The 17,323-nt window shown below is 46.2% G+C and overlaps 1 protein-coding gene across 1 annotated transcript in view; it reads left to right on the forward strand.

Moving 5' to 3' along the window:
* SLC6A17 (solute carrier family 6 member 17) overlaps positions 1-17,323 on the forward strand; it is a 116,920-nt gene that overhangs the window by 14,428 nt on the left and 85,169 nt on the right. Inside the window, exon 2 of the mRNA XM_088457312.1 lies at positions 8,375-8,758. Within this exon, the coding sequence (XP_088313438.1) occupies positions 8,476-8,758 (283 nt within the window). The 5' untranslated portion in view covers positions 8,375-8,475. The remainder of the gene's footprint in view (positions 1-8,374; positions 8,759-17,323) is intronic.

The raw sequence follows: 17,323 nt of genomic DNA on the forward strand, positions 1-17,323 counted from the left end.
AAACTCGCACCTAATTGGATTGAGCCCACAGAGTAGTTCTGGGAAGGTGTAAAAGGTATGGAATGTTCTCTGGCCCTGATTGAGAGCCGGACGCTCTGAAAGAGCACTCCCTCTGAATCAGGCTGGTTTTTTTTTGCGGCCACCTGGCCGCTCGCATAGCCGTGGGTGACCACCCACAGCTATAGCGAGCAGCCAGGTTGATGGTCGCAATGGTCAAGACCATCGCGACCATCGGGCTTGCGACAAGACCCTTGTGGTAGGGTCTCATGGCTGCAAGCCCCAGAGAGATTTCGGCTCTTAACAGACGAGTGATGTCAGTGGGGCTGCCCCCAAACGGCAGGCGTTCTCATGGGAACGCCCCCTTTTGGGCAGCCACCCCCCCGGCCCGCCCACCAAAGGGGGCGAGCTGTCACTCAACATCGACAGCTCGCCCCCTTTGGTGCGAGACCAGGAGAGACGAATTGCCCGTAGCTAGCCGTGTCTCGCGCATGCGCACGACGGAGCCGGCTCCGTCATGCGCATGCGCTGTGGGCCACCATCGACCAGGTTGCGAGCGCTCAGCGCTTGCGACCGGGTCTGAATCAGGCCCTCTGTACGGAATGTTCTTTTTCACACAGATTTGTGCCTTTTCCCCCTAGCAAAGGGAAAATCTGCAAATATTAATGCTTAGCAAATTACAATGCAATTATACAGTACTGTACTTTATTATAAAATTGTGAATGCTTAGTCTGCACTTATTATTATTATTAAACACATTACATTTATTATTCTTCTCCTCCTCAGAAACATAGCAGCATTCATATCTGCAGTATGGATACAGTAAGGATACATTTTTATATATGTTTTTGAACATATAGAAAATTCTGACCAAAATGCCCATATTCAGTGGCCACTTATTAGGTGCACATGTACACCTGCTCATTAAAAAAATGTCTAATCAGCCAATCATGTAGCAGCAACTTAGTCCATAAATGCACGGAGATATTGTCAAGGGGATCAGTTGTTGTTCAGACCAAACACCTGAATGGGGAAGAAAAGTAATCTAATTGACTTTGAACATGGAATGATTGTTGCTGCCAGACTGGGTGGCTTAAATATCTCAGAAACTGCGGGTATTAGATTTTCATAGACAACAGTCTCTAGAGGTTACAATGAATGGTGCATAAAACAAAATATATCTAGTGAGTGGCATTTCTTTGGGAGAAAATGCCTTGTTAAAGTAAGAGGTGAGAGGAGTATGGCCAAACTGGTAGAATGCTGAACAGGATATTTGAATATAACCTCCGAGAGTCTCCCGAATTTTCGGGTAGTCCCCCTTGGCTCCCTCTTCCTTGTGAAGTAGCGCTGATAAAATCGCAGGGACAGTGGAGCTTCGGATCAGCTGTCTACGCAGCGGTGCAATGTTGAATTGCTCTGGTGATTTTGTATCCACACTGCTACTCGCAGCAAGTTGGATACTTAATTATCTGGGACCACCTGGTCCCTGAGAATTAATAAGCCCCTAAGGCATATGTGCGGCTCAATTGAACTGTATTGTAGCAGAAAATAAAGGTGAAACTAATGATGATGGTGGTCTTAAGGGGATTTTATTCTTTCTAGCTGGATTGGAAGTTCTGCTAATGTAGTCACAGATTTTGCTTGGACAGTGGGCCTGATTCAGGGTCGATGGTGGCCCAGTGCGCATGCGCACGACGGAGCCAGCTCCGTCGGGCACATGCGCGAGACCCGGATAGCGACGGGCAAACCGTCGATCCGGGTCTCATACCAAAGGGGGCGTGCTGTCGATGTTGAGTGACAGCACGCCCCCTTTGGTGGGCGGGCCGGGGGAGTGGCTGCCCAAACGGAGGCGTTCCCATGTGACCGCCTCCGTTTGGGGGCGGCCCCACTGACATCAGTGGGAGAGATTTCGGCTCTGTGAGAGTCGAAATCTCTCTGGGGCTTGCGGCAATGAGACCCTACCACAAGGGTCTCGTCGCAAGCCCGATGGTCGCGATGGTCTTGACCATCGCAGCCATCTTCCTGGCCACTCACTATAGCTGTCACCCACAGCTATGCGAGCGGCCAGGAGGCTGCTCTAAAAAACAAGAAGGCCGGCCCTGATTCAGAGCGAGCGCTCTGTCAGAGCGTCCGGCTCTGAATCAGGCCCAGGTTACAGAAGTGGAGTGTGGGCAGACACCTACTTCTATGATAGGCACAGGGGCGTAGCTATAATGGGTGCAGGGTGTGTAGGGCATACAGGCCCCTGGGTCCAGGGGGCCCCCGCACCACACACACTGCACCTATAGTATTACTTACCTTTCCAGAGTCCCACATCCGCGCGGGGGTCTGGCGCTGCAAAAACGACTGTAAAATGGCCGCCGCAGGCATTTTCCCGTCGTTTGCGCATGCACAGTCCAGGGAAAATGGCCGCCGCGGCCATTTTCCCGGTGGCCGGCGCATACTCGATAGACTCTGGGCGCACTCTAGTGTCCAGGGTCTATAACTCCGGCGCTGGCCGCACACAGCTCAGTGCGCTGCCGGGCGCCGTGCACACGGGATCCCTCCGCTCTAGAAACGCCCCTTTATAGGCTTGGTGAAATGTCTGAGAGGTACACTGTGTGGACAGATTAGTCTTGTGTGAAAGATGTAAACAAAAGAAGTGGAATGAATTTTCTGAGAAAAAAACACAATAGATCAAAGTAATGGTAGCCTTGTGCTGACATTTTACAATGCTATCCCCAAACCAAATACAAAACAAGTAATCTGCATCTTGCATGTGTTTCACAGTAGAACTTCTTCATGGGGATTTGGGAAATGGATGCATAATTCTGACCATCCCCATGGTTCACTTTATATATGTGTGGTACATTGCACCTAATGATGCAAATAATGCAGAAGAATTTGTTACACAAGAGTTACATAGTGTATTTAATTGAGCATAGATTTAGAAACAAGTGAATGAATTTCATCATGTTTGGGTGATTGATATTGCAACATCATATAATCAGATCTGATTTGAAATGATGATAATCATACTTCATCTTAAGATCTCACCATGATTGTGCTACTATTAAGGTAATGACTATCAATAGCATTGACATTGCAGTGCTGATTTGTGACAACTAGCTAAAATGATTGTAGCAGAGATGTAAATATGCCTTCATGTGTCCTCCAATTCTTTTTTTCAAATTACTCCTGTATATTCAGAAAGAGGGAATCATATGCTTTTGATTTAATGCTATGGGGTATATTCATGATATTAATTATCGGGGTCCGAATGGACCCCGATAATTAACATCCAAATTTGCCGCGCCTGCCGAAGCAATTCATCATTGCTCCAGCGCGGTGACAGCTGTTGCGAAATCAGCTGCCCCCATGAGCGGCTTCACTGCTCCTTTTCGGAGCAGCGAATCTTTTCACTGCTCCATTCATAGCAGTGACGAGGCTGAGCATGAGCGACCTACAGGTCACGCATGCGCACAAGAGCCCCGACGTCCGGCGGAAGGAGCCGGACAGGGGCGGATCCCTCTTTGCAACCCGGACCTCCTTCCCATAGGAAGATGGCGAATGCTCCCACAGTCAAGCTCCGAAAATATAGCATTAGCTGCGGGGGCCAATATCCGGAATGCATTTATTCCAGATGTTGGTAAATTTGGCAGCATCGCATCCCCCATAGAAACCTATGGGGAAGCGGCTCCGATAGGTACATCCGGGAGAAACATAATATTTTCGTTAACCCCCCAGATGTTTTCGGGGATATAGCTGCAAATATAAAATGATAAATGGGCCCCATAGTGTGGAATTTGCCAATATTGTATTCTCAGAGCTGCAAAGTTTAGAAGAAGCAAAATTCAGTAGTGAGTGGCCCAAATGGAAGTCTGCTGCAGATAAAGAAATTGAATCTTTAGATGAAAATGGGACTTGGACTACTGTGAACAGACCAACCCACCGCAAAACAATTAAAAACAAATGGATTTTCTGTAGAAAGCTAAATACAGACGGTTCAATTGCCCGTTACAAGGCTCACCTTGTTGCAAAGGCATTTACCGTACTCAAAGGTCCAAAATTGATTATGGTGAAGTATACTCCTCTTTCACAAGGTACAGTACTCTACATTTGGTACAGTAATTGCCAGAGCTGTAACTAGTCTTTTTGGTGCCCTGTGCCATAAAGAGCATTGGCGCCCCCTCATTTTTCAAATGGACATGATGCACCCAAAAAAGGGGAATTGCCTCATGGGGAAGGGCCAGGAGATGCTGGGGATGAAATAAGAGGAAGTTATAAGTGAGAATAATAATAAACAGAAATTTGACAGGCCCAAACAGCGGCCCCATGATCTGTGGTGCCCTGTGCCATGGCACCGGCCGCATTACCCTAGCTACGGCCCTGGTAATTGCCATATCTGCACTATATGACTTCCTTTTATAGCAATTAGATTTTGATTCAGAATTTCGGAATGGTGAACTAGCCGGATCAGTATAGGTCAGCAAAACTATATTGAAACTGTACTACAGTATGTCAGATACAAAATCAGTGTATACTGCTGTCGACAAAAGTACAAAACTATCTAGCAGCATGTCGCCAAATACTGAATCTGAAATAGAGGAGATGAGAGCTATCCCATACCAGAATGCAATTGGGAGTGTGATGTGTGTAAGTGTTGGAAGTCACCTGGACATCACACATGGAATGAGCTGTATTAGCCAGTTTTTACTGAAACCTGAAAAACAGCACTGGCTAGCGATTAAGAGGATCATGAGATACCTAATAGATACTAGCTCATTAACACTTATGATTTCAAAGACTAAAACTTAAAATTTTCTGCAATGCAGATTGGGGATCAGATGAGGATGACAAACATTCTTATGCTGAATACCTAGTTGAATTAGCATGTGCATGGATACGCTGGTGATGTAAGAAACAGAAACTGAATATATGGCTTTGACTAAAACAGAAAAAGAGGCACTTTGGGTTAAAAGTACTTTAGGTGAACTAAAAATGTTGAACCCTAAAGAAGCTCTGAACATCCCATGTGACAAAAACTTGGCACAAGCAGAGTCACACAGGACCTTGTGGGCCCGAGAGGGGCTGTTTGACATGACTGTATGCTGACAATTATGTAAACTGGATTCTCTTCAGTATTTTGTTTTTTGTTAGTGTGTCATGTCTGGGTACCTTTTGCATATTGTGTAGATGTTCTGGACTGGCAATCTGAAAAAAATGTGGAGCTGATTCTGACTTGAGAGCAAAGAAAAAACCAACTATCTTTGCCCCTTGGAAAACCACATTGCACAGCAGGTGGGGCAGAGAGATTTAGATTTGTTGCAGTGTAAAAATACTTCTGTCCAGCATTTGTAGGCTACATGCAATAAGAGCCAATGGGGCAGATGTATGAAGCTCTGGAAAGTGATAAAGTGCAGAGTGATAAACTACCAGCCACTCAGCTCCTAACAGTCATGTTACAGGCTGTGTTTGAAAAATGATAAAGATTATTCCGGTGCAAAGTTACTTGTTTTTTTGTTTGTTTTTTGCTATGCTCCCAACTCGGGTATATTTACTGAAATGCGGGTTTTTCCAAGTGGAGTTGTTGCACATAGCAACCAATCAGATGTTACTTATCATTTATATAGCATCTGCTAGAAGATAATAGCTAGAATCTGATAGGTTGCTAAGGGCAACAACTCCACTTCTAAATACCTGTGATTTAGTAACTATACCCCTCAGAATGAGCCCCATGTGCATTTTTCAGAATAGTCATTATGAGAGCTGATTAGGGCTCACAAACAGTTATAGAAAAAAATGTTTGTAACTCATTTGCAGTGATTTATAAATCAAGCTAGAAGGTGGAGTTTTGAACTTTCACAAACTTATTCTGTGCTGCAAGGGAGGAACTTTTAAATGTGTGAATAGATTTAAAGTTGGGAGGGGTATGTGTCCTAGTCCAAGTTGGCAAGTAACTGCATCTTGGGCAATAACAAGCTTTACTGCAGGTGGGGCAGATTTAAAATGTTCAGAGAGATTTAGATTTGGGAGGGAGTGTCCAAACTGAGGCCCTGATTCAGAGCCGGACGCTCTGACAGAGCGCTCGCTCTGAATCAGGGCCGTTCCTGCTCCTTTTTGGAGCGGCCTCCTGGCCGCTCGCATAGCTGTGGGTTGCCACCCACAGCTATAGCAAGCGGCCAAAATGATGGTCGTGATGGTCAAGACCATCGCGACCATCGGGCTTGCGACAAGACCCTTGCGGTAGGGTCTCGCTGCCGCAAGCCCTGGAGTGCTTTTGGCTCTATCAGAGCCAAAACCACTCCCACTGACATCACTAGTGATGTCAGTGGGGCCGGCCCCAGTCGGTAGGCGTTCTCATGGGAACGCCTCCATCTGGGTAGCCACGCCCCGTTACGCCCACCAAAGGGGACGTGCTGTCAATCACCATCGACAGCACGCCCCCTTTGGTGCGAGACCCATAACGACGGCTTGGCCGCCTCTGTCATGCGCATGCGCACTTGGGCAACATCGACCCACTTGCGAGCGCTCAGCGCTCGCGACCGGTCTGAATCAGGCCCTGAGATCTAAATTGCAGTGTAAAAATAAAGTATCTGATTCAGAGTTGGAAATAGAGTTAACGTGCCTACACACAAGATGATGTGCTCATAATGCGATTGAACTCTCCACGGCAGCTCCTCTGCACTCCAGGACACGATATGGTGCTAAAAAGTGTCCAATCTGACCAATGATCTATCGTGCATCCTTAACAATTTCCAGTGCGTCATGTACGATATTGGCAGATCTTGCTTGCTGTAGGCAAGTTCTGAAGTTACGATGTACGACCCGCAGGTACGCGCAATGTCATCGTTATCGTGAGTGGATACTCACGTTATGCACATATTTTGCATGATTTGGCTTTCCGATTTGTCGAAATCTGGCAAATCGTGCAAAATATCGGCCAGTTTGTACACACCTTAAGACTTAGCAAGTAACTGTGCATCTTTGTAATACCATGCTGCACTACAGGTGGGGCAGATTTCAATTGTGCAGAGAGAGTTAAGCTGCATAAACACGTAAAGATTTTCTGTCCAACCATCCAACTAGTTGATTGGTTGGAATGAAAATCTGTTAACGTATGGGAGTAACTGATGATCAGCAATTTGTTCCTAAATGCCAGAAAACAGATGAAAATGGTCGTCAGACAAGTTTAATAAATGTTTGATCTAAACAATTTGGACCTGATTCAGACCCGCTCGTGAGCGCATGGCGCTCGCAAGCGGGTCGATGGTGGCCCAGTGAGACCTTCAGTCGCTCCGGAGCTCACAGCAAAACGGGGCGGCTATCGATGTTGATCAACAGCTCGCTCTGTTTTGTAGGCGGGTGGGGGGGTGGCTGAACAAACGGAGGCATTCCCGAAAGAATGCCTGACGTTTGTGGGCGGCCCTACTGACATCACTCGTGATGTCAGTAGTGGACTTCCGGCTCTATTAGAGCTGGAAGTCCACTTGGCATTGCGAGTGCTGAGATCCTACCACAAGGGTCTCCTTGCAATGCCGATGGTCGCAATAATCGCGACCATCGCCAGGCCGCTCGCGCAAGCTGTGGGTGGTCACCCACAGCTGTGCGAGTGACCTGGAGGCCGGAATTAAAAAAAAATAGGGAAGCCCTGATTCAGAGCGAGCCCCTAGCATGGGGCTGGTGCAAGTCCCTAGTCCTGATTTCTCATCTGATGGTTGTGACTGCAGTTGCACAAAGTGGGTATCCTAGTCCTTCTATTAGCAGAGAGCGGCTTCCTGTAGGAAGCTGCCACTCTGCTTTTTCGCCAGCCCTAACCGGCTCCTAGGGGCTGAAGACGATACAGCCCTTTGGAAGCCAGTTACATGCACATGCGCTGCTCCCAGCCACAAGTGTGCATGCGACGGTCCCGGAGCCTGACAGATTGACACCGGGAGCCGGCGTGAAGAAGTGAGTGACCCTCTTGTTTTCAGCGGCGGCAGCTCCCCTCATGTAGGAGACGCCGCTGGTCCTTCTGCATTCACACGCACGCTTCTACACTAGGAGAAGGGCTTTTACTAGCATTAGCATAAAGTTGCAGGTGCCACTACTGCAAAGACGCTAAGTGGTCACAGCAGCATGTGACCCCGAATCAGCCCCCTTTTGTGGATATGATCCTATCTCTAAATGAGATCCTCTGTGTATTCTGCACTCAACTCTTATCTGCTAGGTGGCCATGGTGCAAGCCAGTTGGTATACAGTAAAGTATCTGTATCTACATATGGTTCCATTTCAATGTATCATACTAGTTACACAATACCAGTATCACATCCTTTTCTTTTATAACTTAAGTGGCATAAAACGTGATAGATCAGCTGAACGACATTAAGCACAAATGTTTTGACTATCTCTTTTTCAGATCTATTTTGCATGGAAGCCAGCATTAAATAGCTTCTTTGTGCTGGATTGTTTCTCTGCTCCAGCCTCTCCCTCAGTCTCCAGTAACCGACTCTTCTCCAAATGCCTAAACAGAGTAAAGTGACCCAGCGAGAGCATAACAACCAGCATGTCACAGAATCAGTTGCTGACCTGTTGGCCCATGAAGAGCCAGTAGATCATAAAGCAAGTGCTCTAAATGTAGCAGGAGATGAGTATAAAGGAAAGCAACTGGAAGATAGCACAGAAGTAGAGGACAGACCAGCATGGAACAGCAAGCTACAATACATTCTAGCACAAATCGGATATTCGGTGGGCCTGGGCAATGTTTGGCGATTTCCATATCTGTGTCAGAAAAATGGTGGAGGTAAGAGGCAAATTATTTATTGTGCATGTTATCAAAATTTGCATGACAGGGATACAAGTTCAAGCAAGATGTCTAATTTGTAGGATTACTCTGGATAGTTTGGTAAGCTTATTTCATGTCTATAGTCACCGGACATCAGATATATGTGAATTTAAACTTGCCCCCTGAGATATAGTGGCTAATGGTGGCTAACCATGCACCTGACCAATAGTAGGAGGTCTAGTTAATTGGTATGGTGGAGATGTTCAAATGCAAGGGGGAGATGTATCAAGCATTAGAGAAAGATAAAGTGGAGAGGGATAAAGTAGCAACCAATCAGTTCCTTTCTTAAGCACAGCATGTAAAGTGACAGGAGCTGATTGGTTGGAAAATTATGTCTCTTCACTATATCTCTCGGGGGACGGTATGCATGACGCATCGTACTCGCGATGCCATGCATTCCGCCGGTCATTGCATGCATGCCGGCGTTGGTAACACCGGCATGCATGATGATCTATGACCCAGAAGTCCCTCCCGCATCCCAAGTACTTTGGAGCACTTGGGCATAGGCTTCTATGGGTAACGCCATCAGGAAGATGGCATTACGCACCGCAACCAAGTTCCGGAGTTCATCGCATTCCGGGGGTTGGTGCATATGAGAAATGCGGTCAAACCCGCATTTTCAGGGCTGCATCTCGCCCTCCAAGGCTTAGAACATCTCCCCCTTGGAGAGAGATAAAGTGGAGAAGTTGCCCGTAGCAATCAATCAGCTTCTAACCAGAGCCTCAGCACTCTACCCCCTCCTTTCCTTTCTGAAGAGGAAGTTATGGCCCTCACCTGGTCCCCCCCTTCCACCTTGACCTTATCCCTTCCCACCTCCTCCTCTAACTCTTTCCTTCTGCCAGTTCCCATCTTGCCCACCTCCTCAATCTCTCCCTCTCATTTGGCACTGTCTCTTCTGAATTCAAACATGCCCATTGGACCACTGTAACCTCCTCCTATCTGGCCTCCCTGACTCCTTATCTCTCTCTACTCCAATCTGTCCTCAATACTACTGCTCGGCTCATCTTCCTCTCCAAATGTTCTACATCTGCCTCCCCTCTCCTACAATCCCTACACTGACTCCTCTTCCCCTTCAAGGTTCTTACATTCACTTACAAAGCCCTCATCCATTCCTCTTCCATTGACATCTCTGACCTCATCTCCCTTCACACTCCTGCCCGCCGACTTTGAACAACAAATGCACACTGCCTCTCCTGCCAACTGATTACTTTCTCCCACTCCCGCCTCCAAAATTTTGCCCGTGCTGCTCCCTACCTCTGGAACACACTCCCTCTCCCTATCAGACTCTCCACCTCCCTACAAAGCTTCAAATGGGCTCTCAAGACCCACTACTTCATCAAAGCCTTCCAGCTCTTATCCTAACCCACTGCTACATGCTCCTTCCTCCCTGTCTTCTCCATCTGTGTCATGCCTTAACCAAAATTGCAATATATAGCACCTATCCTTGTGTATCAATGCCTATTTCCCTATAGATTGTAAGCTTACGAGCAGGACTTTCCTACCTATATATCTGTTATTACCCAGTTTGTTCTATTTATGTTTCCAATTGTAAAGCGCAACGGAATATGCTGCGCTATATAAGAAACTGATAATAAATAAATAAATAAATAGGAGTGCTGTGAGCCAATATGGATCAGTCGATAGAAGAGTTTGTCTGCCTCCCTTTAGAATGTAAGCTATCATGAGCAGGGCCCTCTACCCTCTTGTGCTTCTCCTTACTTTACTTTCATCTACTTCTTACTCCCCACAAAGACACCTAGCACTTGGTTACTAACACCCTACTGCTTATTATGAATGTTATGATGGCTAATGCTGCAATTTGTATAAACCACTGTAAGTCACTGGTTTCTTGTTCACTTGTTAGTTTATGTACTGTGTAAGGCACTGCGGAACACTTGTGGCGCCATATAAATAAAGGATAATAATAATAATGATAATGTCAATTATCTAGCACAGTCTTTTGAAATGACAGAGGCTGATTGGTTGCTTTGGGCAACTTCACTTCATATCTCTCCATGAAAGGAATGCACTCCGGGGCTTGGTTGCGGTGGGTAACGCCATCTTTCTGATGGCGTTACCTATAGAAGCCTATGGGCTTCTTTCCGCAGAGTGCTATGAGAGGGATCCAATCGGATCTCTCCCAGCACCCCTGCGGCATGCGCAGAAGGATGCCGGAGGGGCTTCTGGGTCATAGACCCGGAAATCCCTTCATCGCAAAGGGCCGTTCTTACCCAGAGAGCGGTCCTTTGTGGTGATCGTTATGCATGCGAAGACCGGCGGAATGCATCTCATCCCGAGTGCGATGCATCATGCATCCCGCCACATGTCTTGATACATCTACCCCTCAGAATGGCCTTTGGTGCTGAATGGGATGGTTGCTTGCTGCTTGTGGGTGGATAGTTCCATTCTATGTTACTCTTTTTCTGTGACATGACCGACAGGTGATCAGTGTATTCCGATCTGACAGCATGTGATTAATTTGCTTTATAGTTATTACATTTCACAGAATGCATTGTTGTGGTTTTTCTTGAGTATTTTTAGTAATTAGTGGAGATTGAGCCATTTGCTCTTCATCTTAATTACACTTCATTGGTGCCACTAATACAGGGTAAGCAACACATGAAGGGTGGGGATCCCATTGAGTAGACCCTCTCCCAAACCAGAACCAGGTCCAGGGGCAGGTCATTTTGAACAAAAATGAATCAATCTGGAGTCCTCCATTGTTTAGTAATACACTGGGAAGTGGCGGTCATGTACTCCTGTACATATTGTAATGTTTGCCATACTGCTTGAAGTAGTGAGATTGATGGGTACCTACAAGCATCAGCAGTTTTGTCATAATGATACTTTTTATATTAATTGTTTTTAATGTCAGAAATTACTTTGGGTGGAGTGGCCAAGCAACGCCCCCTTTCTGGATATTTTCCAATAACCCTACTAATGTGATTGAAAATGTATATATTAAATCATAATCAATTACATTTTATGCGGGACTGTATGGGGTAAAAAAACCCCATGCTGACAGGGAATGACCATCCTGATTTTTAACCATACATGCCTACTTTTGAGAAAGCATTTCAGGGAGATTGTGAAAGCATCACCTATAGGCGCACGTTACAGTGGACGTGTACTGCTACATCTGAGAGGTGTGTCATAAAACTGACTTACATCCAAATGTAAACAAGCCCGAAAACAGTTAATAAGATCTATATGTTGATGAAAACACACTGATACTTTTCTGAAAATGCATGTAGCCATAGGGATCGTTGTACCTTATAACCAATGCAGGGAAATTATACTAATGATCCCATTTGAATGTATATATCTCTGGTTTTTTTTAATATAACAGCTTCATAATGGGGGTAAGGTGCAATCTGGGAGATTGCTAGGCTCTTCAGGGAGACAGGGAGATTGCTACTATTTCAGGGAGTCTCCCTGACAATGAGGCAGAGTTGGCAAGTATGGTTTTAGCATTGTGTGAAATTTAGCAGTACTAAAATGAAAAGAAAGAATGAAAGAGATTCATATGTATTGTTATGAATTCACAGGAAAGGACAATGCACACACCGTGTAGTTTGATACACTATGGAAACAGCCAGAACCTCTGCGCTATAAAAAGCCATCAGAGCTTATTCACTTCTACAGTATTTGCTTTTAATATGTTTTTGTAGCCGCTAATTAACATCTAAAAAAAGGATAAAAAAATGAATAAAATAGTTCCTTCTGGACATGTTTTCACCATTGCATTCTAAAACATGAAAGTAACACAACCTATCTTCCATTCTTTAACAAGTGACACTAATACAATAGATTGTCTTGGTAAAAGTGCAATGAATCTAAAGAACATAAAAAATATATAAAAAAACTTGTCTTTGATACGCTTCTAAAGCACATGTTAGTTTTCATGCACATATACTGTATGTGGATGAGTCATCAGACAAAAGGAGTTATTGAAAAGCTCCCAGCTAGGAGGAATGAGGTCATAAAAGAAGCTATAACACAAACACCAACAACCGCTCATGTTCAGCTGCATCTCAGTGTGCATATATTTTGTCACATGGGTATTTACTATATACTTTTATGTATATGTATATATATATATACAGTCAGGTGCATAAATATTGGGACATTGACAGAATTTTCATATTTTGGCCTCTATTCACCACCACAATGGCTTTGAAATGAAACAAACAAGATGTGCTTTATCTGCAGACTTTCAGATTTAATTTGAGGGTAATTACATCCAAATCAGGTGAACGGAGTAGCAATTACAACGGTTTCTATATGTGCCTCCCACTTTTTAAGGGGCCAAAAGTAATGGGACAAACTAAACAATCCTAAATCTAACTTTCACTTTTTAATACTTTGTTGCAAATCCTTTGCAGGCAATTACAGCCTGAAGTCTGGAACGCATAGACATCACCAGACGCTGGGTTTCATCCCTGGTGATGCTCTGCCAGGCCTCTACTGCAAATGTCTTCAGTTTCTGCTTGTTCTTGGGGCATTTTCCCTTCAGTTTTGTCTTCATCAAGTGAAATGCATGCTCAGTCGGATTCAGGTCAGGGGATTGACTTGGCCATTGCATAACATTCCACTTTTTAGCCTTAAAAAACTATTTGGTTGCTTTTGCAGTATGCTTCGGGTCATTGTCCACCTGCACTGTGAAGCGCCGTCCAATGAGTTCTGAAGCATTTGCCTGAATATGAGCATATAATATTGCCCGAAACACTTCAGAATTCATTCTGCTGCTTTTGTCAGCAGTCACATCATCAATAAATATAAGGGAACCAGTTCCAATGGCAGCCATACATGCCCACGCCATGACACTACCACCACCATGCTTCACTGATGAGGTGGTATGTTTTGGATCATGAGCAGTTCCTTTCCTTCTCCATACTCTTCTCTTCCCATCATTCTGGTACAAGTTGATCTTTGTCTCATCTGTCCATAGGATGTTGTTCCAGAACTGTAATGGCTTTTTTAGATGTTGTTTGGCAAACTTTAATCTGGTCTTCCTGTTTTCGTGGCTCACCAATGGTTTACATCTTGTGGTGAACCCTCTATATTCACTCTTGTGAAGTCTTCTCTTGATTGTTGACTTTGACACATATACATCTACCTCCTGGAGAGTGTTCTTGATTTGGCCAACTGTTGTGAAGGGGTTTTTCTTCACCAGGGAAATAATTCTTCCGTCATCCACCACAGTTGTTTTCCGTGGTCTTCCGGGTCTTTTGGTGTTACTGAGCTCTCCGGTACGTTCTTTCTTTTTAAGAATGTTCCAAACAGTTGATTTGGCCACACCTAATGTTTTTGCTATCTCTCTGATGGGTTTGTTTTGATTTTTCAGCCTAATGATGGCTTGCTTCACTGATAGTGACAGCTCTTTGGATTGAGAGTCGACAGCAACTGATTCCAAATGCAAATGTCACACCTAGAATCAACTCCAGACCTTTTACCTGCTTAATTGATAATGAAATAACGAGGGAATAGCCCACACCTGTCCATGAAATAGCTTTTGAGTTGATAGTCCCATTACTTTTGGCCCCTTAAAAAGTGGGAGGCACATATAGAAAGCGTTGTAATTCCTACACCGTTCACCTGATTTGCAAGTAATTACCCTCAAATTAAATCTGAAAGTCTGCAGTTAAAGCACATCTTGTTTGTTTCATTTCAAAGCCATTGTGGTGGTGAATAGAGGCCAAAATATGAAAATTCTGTCAATGTCCCAATATTTATGCAATCTTTAATATAATCTATTGTAGCTACTCCCTTACAATCTGAGGCATATAAGTGTTTATAGCCAATTGCACTGCCACATTTTGTGCATTAGTTCAGACTAGTCCCTGAATCCATTTATGATTGGATTGTTGTGTATTAACTTTGCATGGTCCCCTGGCACATATGAGTACAAGGTCATCATTCCTATTTATTTTCAGCCCTTCAAAAATCACAGCAGGGATCAATAGGCTTTATCATGCTTCTGGTCTGCAATTAAACTTGTACATATTGTGTAAAAATGAGTCCAACCACTATACAGTCTATGGTTAAATTGGTTTACTTGACCAAACAAAGCTTACCCATACATGGAAAGGTCCAACCTGTACGCAATATTCCTTCTAAAATGAGGACCTGATTCAGACCCGGATGCTAAGATACGTTCGTTTGCTGCTGGCTGATGTTTGCTTTCTGCACAAGCGTATGCATTGAAGTGCGCTTGCGCGAGCCAGAGCTAGAGATCGGGAAGCGATCATTTGTTGCGCATAGACTGCCCAGCAGAGTGAGTGACAGGAGAAGCCGTTTGTGGGTGGTGACAGGAGCTGGCCACTATAAACGGGGGGGGGTGAAGATGTGAACGCAGGCGTATCTTAGCATCTCAACGCCGTTTAAGAGGCATGCATATTTGAGGCAACATCATTGTACACGTCACCTGGTTGTTTTTCACACTGAAATGCTTGCAGTGCTTGAGGTAGGGTATAGTCAACCTCAAGCGCTGCGTTCCCTTCCGATGGCTCACGATGTACCGATGGTTACATACACTCAGTGGCGTAACTAGGGTATTTGGAGCCCAGGGCAAATTTTAAAATGGAGCTCACCCCCCGCTATGTTCGCGCGCATCGAATAATGGGCTTGGCCGCAAGGGGAGTGGCCACTGAAAAATGGGGCGTGTTAACATGACACACACCCCTTTCTTGTCACTGGCAACATTTCTTTCCATTTGCACCTTAAATGCAGTTCCCCTTGTACAGTGCCCCTAGTAGTGGTCCCCCTTATGCAGGCCCCCAATGGTACCCCTTATATAATACCCCCAGTATACAATGCTTCCAGTAGTGGTCCCTCTTATGCAGGCCCCCAGTAGTGCCCCTTATAGAGTACCCCCAGTAGTGGTCCCCCTTATGCAGCCCCCGCTTAGTTCCCCTTCTACAGTGCCCCCAGTAGTGATCCCCATATGCAGTTCCCCTTATACAGTGCACCCAGGAGTGATCCCCCATATACAGTGCCCCTTACACAGTTCACCCTGTAGTAGTCCCCCTTATGCAGCCCCCCATTAGTTCCCCTTATACAGAGCCACCAGTAGTGATCCCCCATATGCAGTGCCTCTTATACAGTGCCTCCAGTAGTTGTCCCCCTTATGCATGCCCCCAGTAGTTATCCCCCATATGCAGTGCCCCCTGTAGTGGTTCTCCCTTTTCAGTGCCCCCCCCTGTGCAGTGCCACCAGTAGTAAGCCCCTTATATAGTGCCCCCAGTAGTAGTCCCTCCTATACAGTGCCATTTATATAGTGCCCCCTGTAGGTCCCCCTTTATGCAGTGCCCCCAGTAGTTAGCCCCTTATATAGTGCCCCCAGTAGTAAGCCCCTTATATAGTGCCCCCATCAGTTGTCCCCCTTATGCAGGCCCCCAGTAGTTATCCCCCCTATGCAGTGCTCCTAGCACTAGTCCTTCCTATACAGTGCCCTTTGTATAGTGCCCCCAGTAGTAGTCCCTCCTGTATAGTGCCCCCAGTAGTAGCCCCCCCCCCAAGTAGTAGTCCCCAGTAGTGGTCCCCCTTGATGCAGTGCCCCCTGTAGTATCCCCCCCAGTAGTAGTCCCCAGGAGGGGTCCCCCTTGATGCAGTGCCCCTTGTAGTATACCTCCAGGTAGGAGTCCACCCCGAAGCAGTGCCTCCAGCAGTAGTCTCCTCCTTAGAGGAGTTGTCCCCCCAATGCAGTGCCCCCAGTAGTATCCCCCTCCCAAGTAGTAGTCCCCAGTAGTGGGCCCCCCACCCAAAGCAGTGCCCCCAGTAGTAGTCCCTCCCCAATGCAGTGCCCCCAGTAGTAGTCCCCTCCTTAGTAATAGGTCCCCCCCCAATGCAATGCCCCCAATTGTAGTCCCCTCCTTAGTAATAGGTCCCCCCCGATGCAGTGCCCCCAGTAGTAGTCCCCTCCTTAGCAATAGATCCCCCCAGATGCGGCCCCCCCCGACAAATACACACTGAAATTAAAGTAACAATGAATAAAAAAAAATACTTATCTGAGTCCACGCTCCTGCTCCCGCCGCCGTCCACATGTCCGTCCTTCCTGGCTGGCGCGCTCTGCATTATGGGAGAGACGTCATGACGTCTCTCCCATTACCCACTGCAGGAGCCGGACGGAAGCCCGGCTCTTGCAGTGGGCGCTGCAGCAGTCAATGAAAGTCTGTCTGACTTTCATTGGCTGCTGAGTCACACACACATCGCCGCCACTCTGTGTGCAGCAGCAGCAGAAGAAGCGGCCAATGAGAGTCTGTCTGACTCATTGGCTGCTGGCTGGTTAACACACACATCGCTGCCGTGCTGGTGGTGATGTGTGTGTTAGCACAGCCTGAACCCGCCTGCCACCCTCCTCCTGGCGCTATTGGGCAAGTGCTCAGGGGGAGAGAAGGGGCTTGGCTGTGCAGCACAGGACCGGCGCTGGAAGCTTAGCGCCGGTCCTGCGTAAATGTGTAGCGCTGACCGCACACACTACAGTCGGCGCTACACTGGCTAACTAGGGCGGGCCGGCACCGT

The sequence above is a fragment of the Taudactylus pleione genome, unplaced genomic scaffold (assembly GCF_031769625.1).
Source record: "Taudactylus pleione unplaced genomic scaffold, aTauple2 ptg000755l, whole genome shotgun sequence".
NCBI lineage: Eukaryota > Metazoa > Chordata > Amphibia > Anura > Myobatrachidae > Taudactylus > Taudactylus pleione.